This window comes from Capsicum annuum, chromosome 12, assembly GCF_002878395.1.
Source record: "Capsicum annuum cultivar UCD-10X-F1 chromosome 12, UCD10Xv1.1, whole genome shotgun sequence".
NCBI classification, from domain to species: domain Eukaryota; kingdom Viridiplantae; phylum Streptophyta; class Magnoliopsida; order Solanales; family Solanaceae; genus Capsicum; species Capsicum annuum.
Genome location: NC_061122.1, coordinates 208,363,372 through 208,382,937, shown reverse-complemented (window position 1 = coordinate 208,382,937; position 19,566 = coordinate 208,363,372). Strand labels below are relative to the sequence as shown.

At 32.8% G+C, this 19,566-nt stretch overlaps 1 protein-coding gene across 1 annotated transcript; it reads right to left on the bottom strand.

Annotated features, from left to right (window-relative positions):
• Window positions 1-6,483: 6,483 nt before the first annotated feature.
• On the bottom strand, window positions 6,484-8,800 carry LOC107849785 (transcription factor bHLH61). The gene is made up of 4 exons (XM_016694342.2): window positions 8,111-8,800; window positions 7,803-7,970; window positions 7,442-7,609; window positions 6,484-6,804 (listed from the first exon to the last, which is right to left on the bottom strand). Exons 1-4 carry the CDS (start codon window positions 8,729-8,731, stop codon window positions 6,718-6,720), a joined length of 1,044 nt encoding a protein of 347 aa, XP_016549828.1. The 5' UTR covers window positions 8,732-8,800; the 3' UTR covers window positions 6,484-6,717.
• Window positions 8,801-19,566: the final 10,766 nt, after the last annotated feature.

The following is a 19,566-nucleotide window of genomic DNA, read 5'->3' as shown; positions in this document are numbered from 1 at the left end:
TATGGTTAAGAAGAATCTACTACCATCAAAAGTGGAAACTCTATAAGGTCCCCATACATCCATATGCATCAATTTAAATATAGAAGTAGATTTGATACAGGTAGTTGGAAAAAGAAGACTGACTTGTTTTGCACAAGGACAAACAACATATTCATTGATTTTTTAGAATGTTATATCACTAGTTATAGGCACTGGTTTCCTAAGTACAGGAGTAGAATCATGTATTAATCTTTTATTCCATAAGACTATGTCTAAGTTGGCATTATTAACTACAGAATCACAGATAGAATTAGGAACAGAATCAATAAGATTTGATTCTTTTGCTATCATCACAGGATCATTGGTAGTAGTGGTATTGGCAAAGATATATAGTCCACCATCTTCTCTACCAATCCCCTTCACCTTTCCATTATAGAGATCCCGAAATATACAGAGATCAGGATAAAAAGATACAAGATATTGTAACTCCTTTGTAAGTTTAGAGATTGATAACAGATTAAATTTAAACTGAGGCAAGTGAAAAACATTTGTGAGTGTATCAGTGCCAAATATATTGGTTGAACCAATATGTGTGATGAAAGATATGTCACCATTTGGTAAGTATACTCTTTGTGGAGTACAAGTACTGGTTATGGAGGACTCATTTGGTGCACTAAGATCAGTAGCCATATGGTTGGTTGCAATAGTGTATATGATTCATGGATCCATATTGGTGGAGCCTGTTGACTCTACCATTTTACCTGTTGTATAAGCTGAGTATTTAGACTTGTCCTCTTTATTTAACAGTTTTTAGAATCTGAGTATACTGCTCATTAGTGAATACACAGGGACTTGTCTGTGAACTAGAGCCTCCCATCCCAGAGTTGACTGTAGGATTAGAGCAGTTAGCTTGAGTGTGAGCTGAGTGAACCAGTGGACTATGTCCATGTCCTGCATTTCCCTCCCCAACATTACACACCGCATTTGTACTTGCATTGGTTCCCAATATCTTCCTGAACTTGAAATAAGTAGGATAACTAATTACTTTTCAACAGTTCTTTCTGGTGTGACCCCTGATCTTGCATATATCACAATACAAATTCTAATTCTTCTTGAACTGTTTATGTTGTGGGCAGTCACTTTTGGGGAATATTTTTGCTTCAATACTTTTAGAATAGTCATTTTGGTTATTACTCCTTGTGAATATTGTCGAGCCCTATTTTTACCTGAGGTTAAAATGAGCACGATGTTATGGACTCTAAAAGAATGAAAATTTGCACAGAGTCACCACCTAATTTTTAAGGAAAATAAGGAAACCTATTGAAGGATTAACATGCGATTAATGTTTTTAGTCTGCAAAAAACCAATTGAGATTCTAGGTAAGGGTTCAAGTTATTCCGAAGGGAAGGGGTTAGACATCCTTCAGAATCCACAAGTGTGGTACACGGCTAGACTAATTTTTCAAAGAGGGAAGAGGTATAAAAAATAATGTAGAAGTGTATGTATTAAATATAAAATAATATAAATATTTAAAATTATGTTAAGATTTATGTATAGTAAATATATAAATAAAACATATTATTATTAAAAATGTAAAAAAAAATACATGTGAAAGAAAGTATATCTTGATATGTCATGAAGAGAAAGAGAAAAATAATGTTCTTTGTTTGATTAAAGTTTATGAAAAAGTAAAGGTTTACTTTAACAAAAAAGATCACAATGTTTATGATGTCAAAGTATGTAAACTAACTTGATTAATTTAATTTATTAGTGTAAACGTTAACGACCTAAGTTTGCATAAACACGAGGTGAAGTTGTATAAAGAAAATTCCGCCCAACACCCCAAAAATAAAATTTTCACTAGAATAACATTTGTACAAATATAAAAATACAATACAAAGTTAAAAGGGCCTCTTTGAATGCAACTCTCGATGATTAATCCAAATAACCTGTATAAACACTTGTAAAAATGTTAGTAACGAATAAATAATAATCAAAATAAATTGAACAAGTCTGTGTGTATATAAATATTTAAAAAGATATTTTTTTATTAAACAGTGGGCTCAGATAAAGTCATGACTGCGAAATGATTGCTCAATTAATTGGCCGTCCTAAATCATTTTGCTACGAAGTGGTTGCTCAATTAATTGGCTGTCCAAAATTGTCTTGTCAAAATCTGAATTGTAAAATCTTGTATTGTTATAAAGTTTCATCATCGGCCAAAAAAAATATTTTTATTACGTATTTGTATAGGAAAAGTGTTTACGGAGGCTTCAAAATTAATAATAATTTTTTCATCGGCTCTAAATAAAGTATCTTATTCCTTATCAGTGTAATAAAAATATAAGGGACAAAGGTCCAGAATAATTGCCAAGGAATAGCAACCAAAAGCAGTAAACAAACAGCGAAAGGTTTCACAATAGATACAAGGCAGCAAAGTGATACTTTTTTTAGTCAAATCTTCCACCAAAACCCAGTAAAATAAACATCAAACTTGAACATAATGATGAAGCAGACTAAGGCATCACCAAAGCACTTATTCCAACCAACAACAAGCAGTATTCGAAGCAACAATATGAAGAACAAACAAAGAGGAAAAGAGTTATCATTTTTTATGTAGATTTTTATGTTCGAGAAAATAGAAAAAAACATAGATCCGGTATCGCAGTAGTGGTGGCGGCATCACTTTAATGGAGAATCACCGGAGTAATGCAAAGATGTATAAATTTGGTCAGATCTGACCCCTTTTTTCATTACAACAACAACATGGGAGAGTGAGGGAAAAGGAAGGTGACTGGCGCTGTGGTGGTGGAAGAAAACGCCAATCATCCGTTGGTCAGATCCGGCGGTAGAGGCATATGGGTGAGGTCATCATGGCGGCTGTTTTGGATGGTGTTCGGTGGTTTGAGGGAGTGAGATCGGCTTGGCTTGGTTTTGCGGTGACCGGAGCTTGTCGTTAATGGTGAATGGTTTACGAAGAAAAGAGAGATTCAAGAGATTGAGAGATCTTTTCTTGTGGGTATGTGTTTTGTGTATATATTGGGGAAGGAGAGCAAAAGGAAGCAGATTTTATTTTTGTTGTATCCCTCTCCCAGTCCGTCTAACGTGAGAACTGGATCCCTGATATATAATGCAAATTAAGAGCTTTTGAATTTTGAATTTTGAATGTTGCAAAAGCCAACTTACAAATATCAAAATTAAGACTTTTTGTTTGATTTCTTTTGAAATATGGTAGGTTAGGTGAAGAAAAAGGGAGAGAGAGAAAATTCTTGTTGTTGTGTATATTGATGACTCTTTGGAGAAAAAAAGAATTTTTCAGCGGAGTCCATATTTGTGTGTGTGTGTATTGTGGTTCCAAGGCCCCCTCCGTGAATGGATGATAGCATAGTTGTTTATTTTGTGAATAAAAATGTCAAAAATAGAAATTGTTGTATAATATATCCATTGGAGTGTTTTGAAGAGCAAAATACAAAAATGAAATAAATAAAATATGCTTGTGAATGAATATGTATGTGGGTTTGCAAAGGAAAAATGTTTATGAGTTATTAAAAATAAATATATGTGTATTTTGAAAGAGAGGAAAGAAATGAACAAAAATAATATCCGCAAAAAATGTGTCCTCCCACCACCTATTTATACAAAAAATTGAGCACCCCTTTTGTCCAATGGATAAAGGGGTGTCCTCTCTTTTTATAATAGAACACCCTTAGGTCCTTAAGTTATTCGCCAAACAATTTTCATCATTTTGACCAACGGACAAAGTAATTATCTAAAGGGTAGTGTCATTGAGAGGTCGTTGTCAGATGTGACGAGACAACACTGAGTGGTCATTGTCGGATGTGATGACATCGAATTATTATATTGCACAAAAATAATTGATCCAACTCAGCGTTTGTGGACTGTAAAATATAGATGTTGAATGAAAAATGTAAAGAATATTAAAATTATTAAAATATAATTAATTTAAAAATACTGTAAAAAATATATCTATATATATAACGTCATGTCGTAAACGTGTGCGGGTGATTGTAAAATGTTAAGAACGATAATGAATTGATAAAAATCCTAAAATTAGAAAAATTATTAATAAATTATAAGAAATAAAAATATGACAAAAAATTGATCAAAATCTTAAAGAAAGGATAATTACCAATAATTAATCAAACAATTGTAATAAAGATGTGAAAATTATGCTTCGTGCCCTTTAACGAATAGAAAGCCTGAAGACGTTAATTTTAGGCACGGAGAGCAAAAATTGGGTGTCAACAAATATAACCGATTCATAACCTATAATTGCATGAGTAGACCCTAGAATTTCTGCAGTAGCTTCAACTAATTTTTGACTTTCATCGCTGATTACCATAACATATCTTGGTTAATACATAGTAGTGGACTCATGAGTAAGATTTGTCTCCTTGTCTGACTATAAGATTCATTTAGCCCCATCAAGAACTAAAATAGTTTTAACTTTTGGAGATGAGCAACATAATCTTTGGAACTCTTACAGTTACAACTAGGTATTGAAACCAAAGCCTCAAATTCTTCCCACAGACCTTTCAGGCTTGCGTAATACAGGGATACAGAAGCTGTTCCGTGAGAAAATATTGCAATTTCTTTGTGAAGATTGAATGTTCTTGAACCATCAATCTTATTGAATCTCTCACACAAATCATTCCAAATAGCTTGTGCACTAGTGGCATACATGATCCCACCTAATATATTTTTAGCTACTACACTCATGATCCAAGAAAGTACTATTGCATTTACTCTTTCCTAGTGGTTACTCATTTTAAGAGGGAATTTATCCTTAGAACATGAACTATCTACCATTCCCAACTTGTTTCTTCCTAGCAAAGACAGTCTCGTAGATCGAAACTATATAGAGAAGTTTTCAATTCCAGTTAATTGAAAAAAGATAATCTACACGCCACTTACATCTGATGGATACAAAAATAGGGCATGGTTATTATCAATTCCCACTGAACGTTGAACTCCAGTTGCTCTACTGGATGAATTGGCTGATTCTTCAGCATGTACACCATTGTCACTATATCTGTAAACATTTTTCTTGATGTAATTCTTGTATGTGATCTTTGTAGATTTAAGAGTTTGAAATTTGCGGAAGTAGAATCTCAGTGATGGAGATGATTAAACAGAATCAATTGTGCTTTGATACCATGAACTTAATCAAAGTTCATCATGGATGAACTCTGTAAACTGGAATGGAAAATGAAGAGAGAGATAAAAAGAGTTTAGATTGATCTCATTGATTGAATCTTGATCTTGTATTGTACAATGTGTATTTAGCATGTATCTATACCTAATCATGGAATGTTCTAGAGACTAATTACTTAACTAACTCCATAAACTACAAGTTACAAAGTTAGTTACTAACTACTTTTCGGAAGTTAGTTACCACTGTGAAAATAGTGTTAGTTGGAAGGGTTGAGCTGACTTCCCTTCTTTCACCACATCGTTTTCACAGAGTCGACCCCCGAAACCCGAAATTATAATTTTTCAAATCGAGGATCGAAATGAGATCTAAAAGCTGTAAAATCACCAAATATGTTACCACCCTAAAATCAACGTTTCGGATCTACTGGCGAAGTTGAATTTTCAATCCGAGATCGTTTTGACCAAATGTGAATTCCACACCCATATTCTTGATTTTTCAACTTTTCGATCAATAGGTCGAAAGGAGCTCGGGTGCATTGGGACCCGAACCAAAGGTCTACCTAACCTAAAATCGATATTTTGGATCTGCTGGTGCAGTCGGAATTTGCATCTGAGATTGTTTTGCTGAAGTTTTTGCTCGGTGGTTATTTGAAACCAACGAAGACTTCAAAACAGGGAATTGACTCTAAAAACCAAACGAACTGCTCGTTCACTGAAACGTCGGTCCCACTGAAGTCATAAATGACTTGAGGAAACTATGAAGAAGCTTAAACAACAAAGATAAGTCCAAAAATAATATATATGTTAGTTAATTATAATTAGATAAAAGTTTATACGAAAGACATAGATCACGTGTCTATTGATTTGACGTAACATAGAAGAATATGAAAGTGAACTTAATTCGCGTGAGTTGTCGCTGTTGAAAAAGTTTAAAACATTAATTAATTACCGTAGTTACATGCTTGCGGAAATAAATCTTGAATTAAATGAAATGAGTGTCATGGAAAATGTTGGAGATTTGATAGAAATGAAGACTGATAGAATATGTATGTATGGAACTTCAAATTTATAGAATTTTAGGCATGTAGTTTGGGCGTATGTCGAAGTTTGGGCTTGGCAAGCCATCAAGCACATATGTCAAAGTTTAAACTTAGTAAACAAAACTTTAGACATGTATATCGAAAGTTTGCTTGTACAAGTAATATATATATATCCAATTAAATTAAATTGCGATAAGAAATAGAAATGGAAAACCAATAAATAAAAATCCTTAATACCTTTCTTCTTCTTTTTATCCCATACTACAATGTAATGAGTATATGTAGCAGATACTTATAATGTATTGCTGCGATAGAAGAAAATCACTTAAATTGTTTTGGATAACCAAGAAAACAAACCAGTGCAGCCTCTAAAAAGAGGGCTCAAAATTTCGCAAAATAATATGCAGATTCAAAAATATCTATCCTATATTGAAGAAATAAAAAGAAAAAAAGAATGATATATCCCTTAACAAAATTCATTCAACAATTTTTCCCTTTCTTTGGGCTCTAAATTTGGTGAAAACTAGAGACATTTTCCTGCATATCCAGCATTTCTAAATAGTGCCTGCTTTATTTCTTCTGGATTTGCAAGTCCTCTTTGGTCCATTTCCTATCATCATCATCAAAACAATTTAGGTCGTATAAGAGTCAAAATTAACATTGAGATTTATACATCAAATCACCAAATTACATTATTTTTTCTAGATAGAAAAATGGACAAAACAAATATTTCTTTCGTCCCAAATTTGTGTGACAACATTTTCTTTTCGTATAATATATAGTTATTAAGTAGTACAGTTAAACTTTACGTTGTCCTAACTACCCCAACTTGACAATTTGATAGACTCTACCATCCTTAATAACATTCTTTTCTTGTGTTAAACATACCATGACAATTTGATAGGTAGAAATTGCTTATATTGAAATTTACGTTGTCTTATAATTCATGCATCTTCTTAGATTTGGATGTCGTTTAAATTATCACGTAAACCTTAATAATAATTTTTTATAGCTACACAAATGTTATTGATATATTTAATATCATAAATTTTTAAAAAAATTTAGTCACACAGATGTTATGACATACGTAAGAATACGAATTTCTAAGAGTCATTAATATTTTTCTTAAACTCCATATTTAATCAAATTATGCCATAGATTAAAATGGAGAGAACTATTTACTCTAAAATAATAATGAGGTCGAAATAAAAGAACATTTAGAGTTCCACAAATTTTTAATTTGATACCTCAGAACAAGAAGCATGCATTGCAAAATCATTGAAACAACTTATAACACATTGTTGAGGTTCTAGGCCTGAGGAGTCAAGTGCTGCCAATGTTGATAGCAAAAGACTTGATTTCCCTGCACAATTAATCTCCACTATTGTATCCATATTCCTCCTTTCCACATTAAACTGCAATAAAGCATATGACACCAAATTAGAATTCACAACTATATCAATATATATAAAGTCAAAAAGTCAATGGATCCAAAATGAGCATAATCTAATTACACATAAACATAATCTTTTCTGTAGATTTATACAAAATTCGAATAGAAAGTAATGAATTCAGTTGAATTGACCAAATTTTTCCGAAGATACATACCTTAGGTGAATTTCTGAGAAACATTTCAATGGGCTTTTCGTTCTTGAAAATGCTCATCAAGCTAAGTTGATTTGGCCCTAATTCCATTTCTTGTTGCAAATTGTTGATCTTCTCAATAAGCTCCTTCGTGTATTCTATAGTGTCCGCAAGGATTGACGTTCTGTACATCTGCAAAGGTCAATTTATTATATCAGAATAGAACAAAATGGATCTTGAGCTTAATTAACTCAAACATTAGATGTATTATTCCTTTAACTAATGTTGCATAATAAACAAAATTTTAAAAAAATAATAAAAAACTCTATTACGTTGCTAATTTTGGGAACAATTGATCTCAACATTGAAAGACGACCATTGAGACGTTTCCTTCTCCTTCTTTCTGCCATTAGATTCTTAGAAGGCTCACCATTTGCCTTCTTTGTTTTGGCCTTCTTTTCAGGGCACAGCGAATTACCAATGTTGAAAATAGGTGCTATAGTTGTTGATTCAGTTGATTGAGTTCTCTCCAATTTACAAGCAAAATGTCCAACTTCAAGATTGTCCAAGATTGATGAGAAATCTTGTAATTGGGAAGTGAAAGTTGGAGTAGGAGTGTCCAACCAATTGTTGGAAGAATCAGTGAGTTCTACTGGAGAAAACTCATGCACTAATTGTGTGCTATAAAAATCACTAAGTAATGAATAATTTTGACTTTGGTCAATTGAAAAATTGTTGTGGTAGTCTTCAAAAGAAGTGGTGGTTATATTAGAATGAGTAGTAGAAGGAAAGAGAGGAATGGGATAAGGATTTTCCCCAAAATAATCATAACTACTGTTACAATAGAAATTAATATTACTATTCTTTTCTGTGGGAAAATATGTTTCCCATAAATCACTTCTAAAAGCAAGTAATTCATCTAATAAAAATCCATTCTCACTATAATTTTCCATCTCTCTTTTTCTTGAACTAAGTTTTTTAGGAGGCTAATTAATAGTAAGAGATCTATGGACTATAGGGGAACCTTGACAAAAGTTGTAGTAATGTAGGACAAGTATTGGAGCATATTTATAGGAAAACAAAACAAATATATTGTTATGATGTTTTTATAATTATCATCTACAGAATAGACAAATGGAATCTTTAATCATTCTGTATTTCGAACCTACTGATCAAATTAATTTTGATTCAATTTAACTAGGCGAAATTATTAATCTGATTAATTTTATTGACGTCGAATAAATTCACTCAAGGTGATAAAGCAATTGTATACTCAAATATTTTCCACTCCTACTCAAAGTTTAGAATATTAATTGGATTTTACTACTTCTATATTTAGTTGAGAAACCCGATTTTTTTGTTGGATAGTAATTTACCTAGTTTTGAGAAGCAAAATGAATTTAGATGCAAATAAAAAAAAAAGAGAGAGAGAGTAAAAGAGTGAAGGGTCAAAAGCATATTTAAAATATATTCAAGTTTTTTGAGCTATTTGCATACGTGAATTATCAGGTGTGGGAGTTTTCTATCTGAATTATTATCAACTATTTATTAAAACTCATTTCAATGATTATTTGTTCATATTTTCTAATGAAATATTACTCTCTTTCAAGTAGAAAAAGTAAACAATTGATGTTTGAGGTGTACTTTGTTAAATAGTTGGTAATAGTTCATATAGAAAATTCACAATAATACGTTTGATAGTTCAGATTTAAAACTCAAAAAAGTAAAATATTTTAAATGTGTTTTGGTACCATTAACTCAAGTGATAAAATCAGTTTAACCTTAGAATTAAAATTGCATTCCCTTCTTTCAGAATCAACTTACTTATCTTTTGTCCACATTTTAAAACTCCATCTTAAGTGTGTTGGTGATATTTAAGTATATTACATTACTTTAGTCCTTTGTCTAGTTTCTATGAGCTCATTTTATCTGTGGGCAACGTGATTTCATGTATAACAAGAGTAAATTTTTTAGTAATTTTGAAGTCTCAGAAGTTTGACCAAAATAAGGATCGATGCAGTTGGCATCATAGGTGTCTGTCCGGTCTTTTTTATGCACATATAGACTTACTGTAGAAAGAATTGCTTGTCAAGCTGGACAGCAACATGCCCGGTGTAGGTTTAGGTAACAAGAGAGTGGATTTACTTCACTCTTTATCCCTATTAGACGTAGAACTAGGTAGAGTCGAGGGGTTCACTCGCATTCTTTTGATAAAAAATTATAATGTTTATATATGGTTAAAACTATTCTATTGTCTATATATATATAGTAGATGACAGAACCTACTTTGACTTTTTTGTGTGTTTAATTTTTCATATTTTGAACCTTTTAGTAAAAAGTTTTGCCTCCTCCTCTTATCCCTACCTTTGTGGGCTATAAAAACACTTAGGGGCCGTTTGATAGAGTGTATTAAAAAGAATAATGTATGCATTAGTCTTGTGTGTTATTAGTACCTTGTTTCATATATTTTTTTAGCTTAGGCATAACTAATGCTTGCATTAGTTATACACTATATTGTGTATTGAGGTATGTATTATTGATACCTCAAAATCAATGATATTAATAATGTAGTGGATTCTAATGCATATATTAGCATGATTAAATACATAATTATTCCTCAAAATCTTTTCCACAACCTTTCCACTATATATATGAAGGGTATTTTTGTAATCTTCTTTTTTTTTTTAAAAAAAAAAAAGAAATTATGCAATGTATCTTATTTTTAATACATCAAACCCATACTGCATAAGAAAAATGTTAAGTTTGGAAATATGGTTGGTGATCTGGACAATGCTAGGATGAAAATGCTAAAGCTCTATGTAGTTGAGCTCGGTTTTTTTGGTTCTGTTGTTTGAGTTTGGTTTTGTAGTGTTGATGGTTGATGTTTAATAAAATTTCTTACTTTCACCGAAAAAAATATAAGTATAACTAATGTAAGTATAACTAACACAAACATTACTAATACAATTATTACTAATACATTTTAAAAAAAATTAACCCAGGGATTCGGGTTGTGTTGTATTATCAAAAAAGGAGCAGAAGGGGGCTAGACCTGACCTCAATACAACACTAAGCCTTAGGTGAAACCAACACCCAAAAAAGACTAGAAGGCGTACAAAATTAACTAGTGCCTTCTAGGACATGAAACAAAAATAAAACTAACTTACAAAGAAATTAGCTCTATCATATTTACACCTAATGCTTGGCAGTTGCCATTTATCTAGTAAGAAAGCTCCTCTAGCTTGTCTCAGAAGAATGTTGTAAGAGTGAGTGATGAGAGTTTGGTTTGAGTTGGAGGCCATTTTTGCTAAGAATTCTTCTAATTGATTTCCTTCTTAATAACAGTGTTGAACTTGCATATGGACTTTGTTTTTGATATTGTTGATAGAGTCTATCATTGATTTGAGCTTCATATTGATTTTCCCACTGTTGTTGAGCATGTTAACTAAGTCCATAGAGTCAAGCTCTAGAGTAAAATTGGTATGCCTAAATTGATAGCACCATTTTACGCCAAACTCGATCGCCATGACCTCAGCCATATTGCTACTACCGGAATAGACAGGAATAGAGAATGCCATGAATAGGTCTCCGTGGCTATTCCTAACTAATCCTTCAATTTCATCTCTCCCATTTTCACTAATGTAGCTGCCATCCGAGTTGATTTTTAAAGTCCCAGCACAAGGCATGTGCCACATGACTTGTCTAATCCTCTGCCTGAGACATTCAATTTCAAGACAAAAATCTGGCCAGTTGTTGTTTCCATGGAAGCTAGTAAGAGTTCTTGTCAAAATTACTTTGATATTTTCAATTGCTTGATAACACATCTTAATCCTATAAAAGTATCTTTGCCCTTCATAATTGTAGGCAGACCATTGCTTTCAAAACTCCCAATATATAATAGTGGGGGTGATCTTCAGAATCATTTTGTGAATTTCATTGACTGATTTTATTCCCTACCACGCCTTAAAAATTTGGGCCATAGGTTGATTAGTATGTTGAATGCCCAAAGGATTTCCTAGGGTGCTCCACAGTTGGGTTGATGCTTTACTTTCTCCAAAAACATGATACATTGTATCACTTGGTGCATTCGTACAACAAAAATAATTATTTTGTGAGTTGATATTCATTTTAGTGATTATGTCATTGAAAGAAAGTTTATTTTTAAACATTCTCCAAGTTAAGAAGGATATTTTAAAAGACAATCTAGTATGCCAGAGATTGTTTAGAAAACTATTTTTTGATTTTTGTTTTCTAACTAGCTGTCATGAAGAATAATTATCAAATAGACCATTTTGGTATTACTCTAAATAGGATAATCCTTCTCAGTGTTGTTACCGATTGCTATGTTGGATATGATATCTACAATGTAATTGAGAACAACACTGTTTAACTTGATGAAGTTTCAAGAATTATTCAGAATAAAATATTTAACAGAGGTTTTGAAAGACTTACCTGGGCCTTGGCAAAGCTTAACCGAGGCCCCTATACCTGTCCAGTTGTCCCACCAAAAACATGAATTGCCTTGTTGTACTTTCCACATAATGTATAGTTCTGCTTGCTCTTTGATTTTCATCAAGCTTTTTCAATTACGCGAATCCCCAAAAGTTGGCACTTTTCCAACTAAATGAGATTTTTTTGTAGTACTTGTTGATTAAAAATTGAGCCCAGAGAGAAGTTTGAGTTCTGAACATCCATTATCTCTTTAGAATCAAGTAGTTACCAATATGTCTCATGCTTCTAATACCAACACCTTCTTTATTTTTTGGGATACATAAGTTTTCCCACTCACACTAGTGGTACTTATTTTTACCATCACTAGCTCTTTATAAAAAGTTCGCAAGATATTTTTCTATTAGATTGAGAGTGCCGTTGAGAGGATTAAGGGCCTCTAAGGTATATATAGAAACAGATTGAAGCACATGATTAATGAGAATGAACTTACCTCAATAGGATAATATATTACTTTGCCATCCATTTATCCTTTTAACAATTTTAGCAACCATGTTATCAAAAGAACTAAGATTCTTTCTACCATGGTAGATTGGACAACCCAAGTAGTAGAAGGGGAAAGATTTATTCATATAGCTAGTCACTCTCCTAAGCCTGTTAATTCTATGCAGAGCCATATTATGAGCGGTAACAAAGAAACTATTAGCATCATTAACTAGTTGATCCGAGGCATATCTTTTAATTTGATGCTTAATAAGTTTGACACTCCTATTGTTACCCCCATTGAAAATAACTATGAAATCAGCATAAGCAAGATAATTAATAGTGAGTCCGTTAGTTTTCATGCTAAAAAGAGAAAAATAATCATGAGAATTCAATCTATTTAGCATTTTAGACAATAATTCAGAGCCAATTATAAAAAGAAAAAGGAGAGAGAGGGTCTCCTAGTTTAAGATCAAATGATGAACTGAAAAAAACCCACTCTCTCATCGTTGATAAGGATTGATACCAAACATTGATAATGGTTCTCCATATCATGTCAAGCCAGATACCAGAAAAACCAAATTGTTTCATGACACTCATTAAGAGGTACCAGGATATTCTGTCATATGCCTTGGTCATGTCAAATTTCATAATGACATTGCTCCCTATGTTATATTGTTTAATACCATGGGCAATTTCTTGATCTAATAAAACATCTTTCATTGATTAGTCTTCCTTTAACAAACCCACTTTAATTTTGAGAAATGAGTTTTTCTAGTAGGGGATCAAGTCAACTAGACAGGATTTTAGAAATTATTTTACAGGTAAAATTGCTTAGATTGATTGGTCTAAATTTAAAAAATTTTATTTGGTGAATCATTTTTAGGAATTAACATTAATCAAGTATGAGTATAGAACTTGGACAGGTTCTTTCCTTGATATGAAAGAAGATTCCTGAATAACCATCAAGGCCTGCAACACTTGTTACACTCATATTGAAAACTGCTTTCTTAATTTTGTCCAACTCCAGAATTGCAATAAGAGTGTTATTTTCCTCATCAGTAATGCAAGGATCAATATAATTCACAGTGTTAAAATCATTAAAAGTATGAAAAAAAATAAAAAGTTTTTCAAAGTGATGAAATGCAGCCTTGGCTCTCTTGTCGTCTCCTTGAATCCATCTATTTCTGTGATTATTGATTCTGTATATTTGCGCTCTTCTTCTTCGTCCTCTGATAATACTATGAAAGTATTTGGTGTTTGAATCTTCTTCTTCCCACCATTTGATTTAAGCTTTTTATTTCAGAATACTATCTTGATGGTTCATCCATTTAAAGTATTCTGCCTGTCCCCTGTTCAAATCTTTCCTGTTTTTATCACTGGGATTGTTGAGATCAACTTCTTTTAGTTCCTTTATCTTGACCTCCCACTTTTTCACTTGATCAAAAACATTACCAACAATCTCTCTTGACCAAGTGCTGAGATTCTTACTAAGAAGTTTAAGCTTCCGTTGGAGCCTCCATTGAGCATTTTCAGATATGTTAGTACTCCAGGTTTCTTTTACCATCTGCAAAAAGGTAGGTTGATCAGCCCAGAAATCTAAAATTCTAAAGTATTTGATTTTACTATGTTGACTGTCAAAGCATTCAACTAAAAGAGGCCTGTGATCTGATCTAGCTCTTGGTAGGTGTATGACAACATTATTTTGATATGAGTTAGCCTATTATTCATTAATGAACACTCTATCCAGCCTCTTCCCTATTCTCTTTTTTAGAATTCTATAATTGCACCAAGTAAATTTTGGGCCTATAAAACCCAAATATGCAACTTCCCAAGCATCTATGCAGCTACCAAAGTCAAGGCTCTTCGACATTCTGTGAGGTCTGCCACCTATCTTCTCCCCTGGATCAAGAATGACATTGAAATCTCCACTAACAAATCATAGTCCTTAAATAAGTCGATACACTCTTTCCAGGTCATCCCATAGGATTTTTCTTTCAGCAGAAGTGCATTTAGCATAGACACCAGTAATGTAGATATATTTTCCAATGTTAATATTGTGCGTCTTTCTAGTGATCTATATTATCAATAGTGGAGGTGTTGTAGTTTCCATTCCAGAATAGCCAAATCTATCCATTCAGATTAGTGAGGCTATATTGGTAAACAAAATACTTCATGTACTTTTCAACTTTGTTCAAACCCAAGAAAGGTTCAAGTAAAGCTACAAAATTAACTTTATGAATATTGATGAGGTTTCTAAGTCTGTGATAGGCTTTTGTGGTTCTAACTCCTCTAATATTCCAAAAAATCACTTTATCATGAAATTAAATGATATTGTTTTTGGTTTGCTTTGCTTTGAGGGCATTGGAGCTTTCTTTTTTCTATTTTTTATACATTTCTTTCTGTTGTTTCCTCTTTGCTTTATAGATAAAAATTCAGCAGTATCTTTAGTACTTCGTTTTTAATGTATTGCTTTGTCCGATAACGTCACCACTACCTTATTAGGAGAGATCATTTGAAATTGAGGATTAATTCATTCTTTTTTTGCTTGATGAAGTCTGATTTTTGAATGGCTTGATGATTAAGATCAATAACCAAGTTTAATCCCGACATATTTTTAATGACAGATGAAACTTTCACTGATAGTTCATGGATTGCGTTCATCGGTCTCTGATTAGAGTTTTCTTCAGTGTTGTCTGAGAGATGCGCCTTTTCTTTATCGAAACTACTCAAGTTGTATGTGCTATCATTTTCTCTTCCTCTGTCCTTCTTTGCTCCCCCTTGTTGTGATGATTCACTTTGTCCTACTTTTTCCTTGTCGTCATGTTTTAGATCGTCTTCTCTATTGTCGTTTGGATTTATAGGAGTCTTGATTGCTTTCTCTAAAGCTTTAACTTTGGAGGCAACTTTCATATGATTTTTCTTGATCCTTTTACCAATCTGCTAAACAATATTAGGCATAAAGGAGACTTTGAATTTCTTTTTCGGGAGCTTCCTTTTCTTATCCTTATTTATTCTTTTACAAATAGTAGCAATATTCTCCTTCTTTTCATGTTCCACTTTATTACTAGCATCTTTCTTTCCCTCAGATTTTTCAAATATTTTCTCATCATCGTTATCCTCACTGTCCATTTTCAGTGTTCTACCTTGTTCATTTTGCCTTTCAATGTTAGTATGTTCAACACTGTCCTTTTCTCTATTTTGCTCTTCAAGTTTCTGTTGCTCAACTCCCTTTTCCTTTTCAATATTCTACAATTAGCTATAGCATGACCAATTTTCTACAATGTTTGTAATATTTAGGGATCCCCTCATACTCAAGTTTCTGCATAAATCCTGTTTGCAAGGAATTCTCATGAATTAAGCTAACATAAAGATTCTTGTTGAGGTTTGAGCATGTCGATTTCTACTCTAACCTTAGCCATACTTGGCCTAGTTCTACTTCTTGTAGCTTGGTCCATTTCAACGGGTGTAACCACAGAGCTGACTATTTGTTTGATATATTGCCATGTATGCATATGGAATGGAAGCTTAGGGAGAAGGATCCATACCGGAGAAATAGGCAGATCCTCCTCCGGCTTGAAGTCCCGCATCCATTTTTGCAACCACATCTGTTGTCCCTCAATTTCAATGACTCTCTTGAACTACACTGCATTGAATTCCTCCCCGTTTGTGAAATCAAGAAACACATTAAAATTATCATAAACCCCTATTTTGGTCGATCCTTTAATTGTGACCAATTCTTTGAATTTTGATCGGATTATATCAATTTGGGGTCTCGGTTTAAGAAACCTACCCATTATTGTGAGTCTACACTCTTCAACCATTATACCATAATAATTCGAAGCCTTGAACATTACGGCTGGGACTCCATTGTGAGTAGTATGTTTTGCTTTGACCTCTTCATTCTTCTGTTGTTGGACCTTATTTATTCTCACAAAAGTTTCCCAAATGATATTTCAAATTATACATTTTCGATACATAATGGTAATTTTTTAAAATATATATTTAACTAAAGAATGTAATTATTTTTATGGTCCACCCGCCAAATACATAACTTGCCTTATCTATCATCTATGGTACGCCAAAATCCTAACCTACGGAAATGTCAATATGCATGCAAGATTTTAGGTCAACACAATATATAACAATAGTAACAAAAAATTAATTTATGAGTATTATAATTTTCGCTATATCTCATCATATCCGCTGCCAGCTTATAGTCTCTGGATTCTACAATTTCATAATCACAAAAGCACATTATACTCTGTATTTGTACGGAGATATAATTATATGATCCACCTAAGGGTGTTAAGTGGGATGGGTCGGGTCAACCCGGAACTGGTCCATTAATTTCAGCCAGGTTGTGGGCCGGGTTGGGTCTATGTTGTGGTTAAGTGGGCCGGGTCGGGTCCGAATTCAACAGTAAAATTTTTAAAAATAACCCTAACCCGACTCACTTAATCCAACCCAGTCAAACCAACCTAAACCCGGTCAAAAATAAAAAAAAAGTTTTTTTCAATATACACTATATATACCCACCTATATACATTTTAAATACGTTAAACAAAATGTATACACTATATATATAGTATATACTACATTAGAATTTAAAAAATATATACACATATATACATAACATTCAATATATATGACTATACGTACTACTTTAAATAAAACATATACTACAATATATATATACTACAATATATATAATTATATACTAATTACTAATTTATAGAACATATACACATGTATACGTTAAATATATATGTCTATAGAAGATATATACACTACACATATATACGCACCATTCAATATATATGTACTACTTTAAATAACACATATACTACAATATATATATATATATATATATACATATATATATATATATATACATACTACAATATATATATAGTTATATACTGATTTATAAAATATATACACATGTATACATTAAATATACACGTCTATAGAAGATATATACACATATATACGCACTATTCAATATATATGTACTAATTTAAATAAAACATATACTACAATATATATATATATATATATATACACACTATAATATATATAGTTACATACTAATTTATAAAACATATACGCATGTATACATTAAATATATACACATCTATTGAAGATAATACACAAATATACAAAACATATGCTACTTAACATAATAAATTAATAATACTTGATAGTAAATTAATAATATATTAAAATTAAGTTTTTAATTTAAACTAGAAATTCAATTTAAATCATTAAATGAAAAAAATTGCAAAGTAAGGACTAAGGAGTGAATGAATGTTGAATTTTATTGATTGCAAAATGATCTAAAACTTATAATTTACGTGAATGAAAAATCTACAAATTATGCATCATTTTTTCCAACTCATTCATGTTATTATATACGGGAACTTGCATAGGATAGTCAAAGTCAACGGCGGAAAAACCATGCATTGAACTTGATTCTACTGAGTTCTCCCGTGAAGTCATAATTTCTTCAAGTTTCTGCTCGTCGTTCAACTCCGCTTTCATTCCTTGATTTCTTCTTTCCACTCTAATCCAATCTCTGAGGCAAACTAGAACATTCATTGCAGTGCTTCCCAATGAGTGTCGATTGTCTCCGAGTTGTTGTCGTCCCTAACTAAAAATGCTCTCTGATGCAACGGTTAACATTGGAACATTCAAGATATCTCTAGCTAATCTTTAAAGCATAGGATATTGTGTTTCATTATTCCTCCACCAATTCAAAGTGTTGATCCGTCATCTGCGATCCTCTGGCGGCGACCAAAGATAATACTTAAGCTCTTCCCGATAAGTTGATGTGTAAGCTCTCTCATCAACACTATTCTAACAAGGTAAATCATTGTAAGACCCCGCAAAGTTTCCTTGTAGTTTAAGCCTTGAGCGTGTCAAGTAAAGTGTAATTCCGGCCCTAAAAGATTTAGAAGAGACTTTCCAAGTGATTAGTGTTTTAATCTTGTTGAATTTTCCTTAAAATGACTTCCTATAGTGTAGAGAATTGAAATATCTTTCCAACGATACTAATTTCGTCCAAATCCAACATCGGGGTGGGAAGTTATGGCCATTTTACCGAGAGTTTTCGAAATTGCCCAGGTGCAACGGACAGGTTGACGGACCGCCGCAACCAAGGAAGTAACTCCCTTTTTGTCCCAAGTGCAACGGCCAGGACGATGGACCGTCAAGATTGCGATGGACCGTCGCCGCTGAGGCAATGTGGCCTCATCCTGGCCAACGTACGACAGACGATCCGACAGACCGTCGAGTTTGCGACGGACCATCGCTGAGAACATCACATCGAGGCAGTGTATTTTTTTTCTGGCCGACTTGCGACGAACGATCTGACGGACCGTAAGGCTAGCGACGGACCATCGCAGCCCCCGTTCAGTATTTTAAGTTATTTTTTTAAAGGGACTTTTTGGTCTTTTCACTCTTTTATCAACCAGATATATTCCAAACAAAGAAAATGACTTCATTCATCAAACAAAGCATTCATCAACGTGGAGGTAAAGCATTTTTAAGTATAGGATTCAGAAGTTGGCACAAAAAGAAAAGACTAGATACGCATGTTGGAGGGCCAAACAGTGATCACAATCAAGCAAAGAAAAAGTGTGAATATCTAATGCGACAAGAACAATCAATTCAAGCCGCATTTGTGAAGCCATCCAATCAAACCAAGGTTGAATACAGAATTCGTTTACAAGCTTCTGTTGATGTGATGAGACTTCTTTCGAATCAAGGATTGACATTCCGTGGACTTTGTGAAGATGAATCATCATTGAATAAGAGTAACTTTCTTGAAATTCTTTCATGGTATGCAAGTCGG

Bases quoted from the DNA above. Each gene is read 5' to 3' on its own strand.
- LOC107849785 (XM_016694342.2), bottom strand. From the start codon at position 8,731: ATGGAAAATTATAGTGAGAATGGATTTTTATTAGATGAATTACTTGCT. The intron at 7,971-8,110 runs GTAATAGAGTTT...TGACCTTTGCAG, and splicing joins TTGTTCCCAAAATTAGCAAC to ATGTACAGAACGTCAATCCT. The intron at 7,610-7,802 runs GTATGTATCTTC...GCTTTATTGCAG, and splicing joins TTCTCAGAAATTCACCTAAG to TTTAATGTGGAAAGGAGGAA.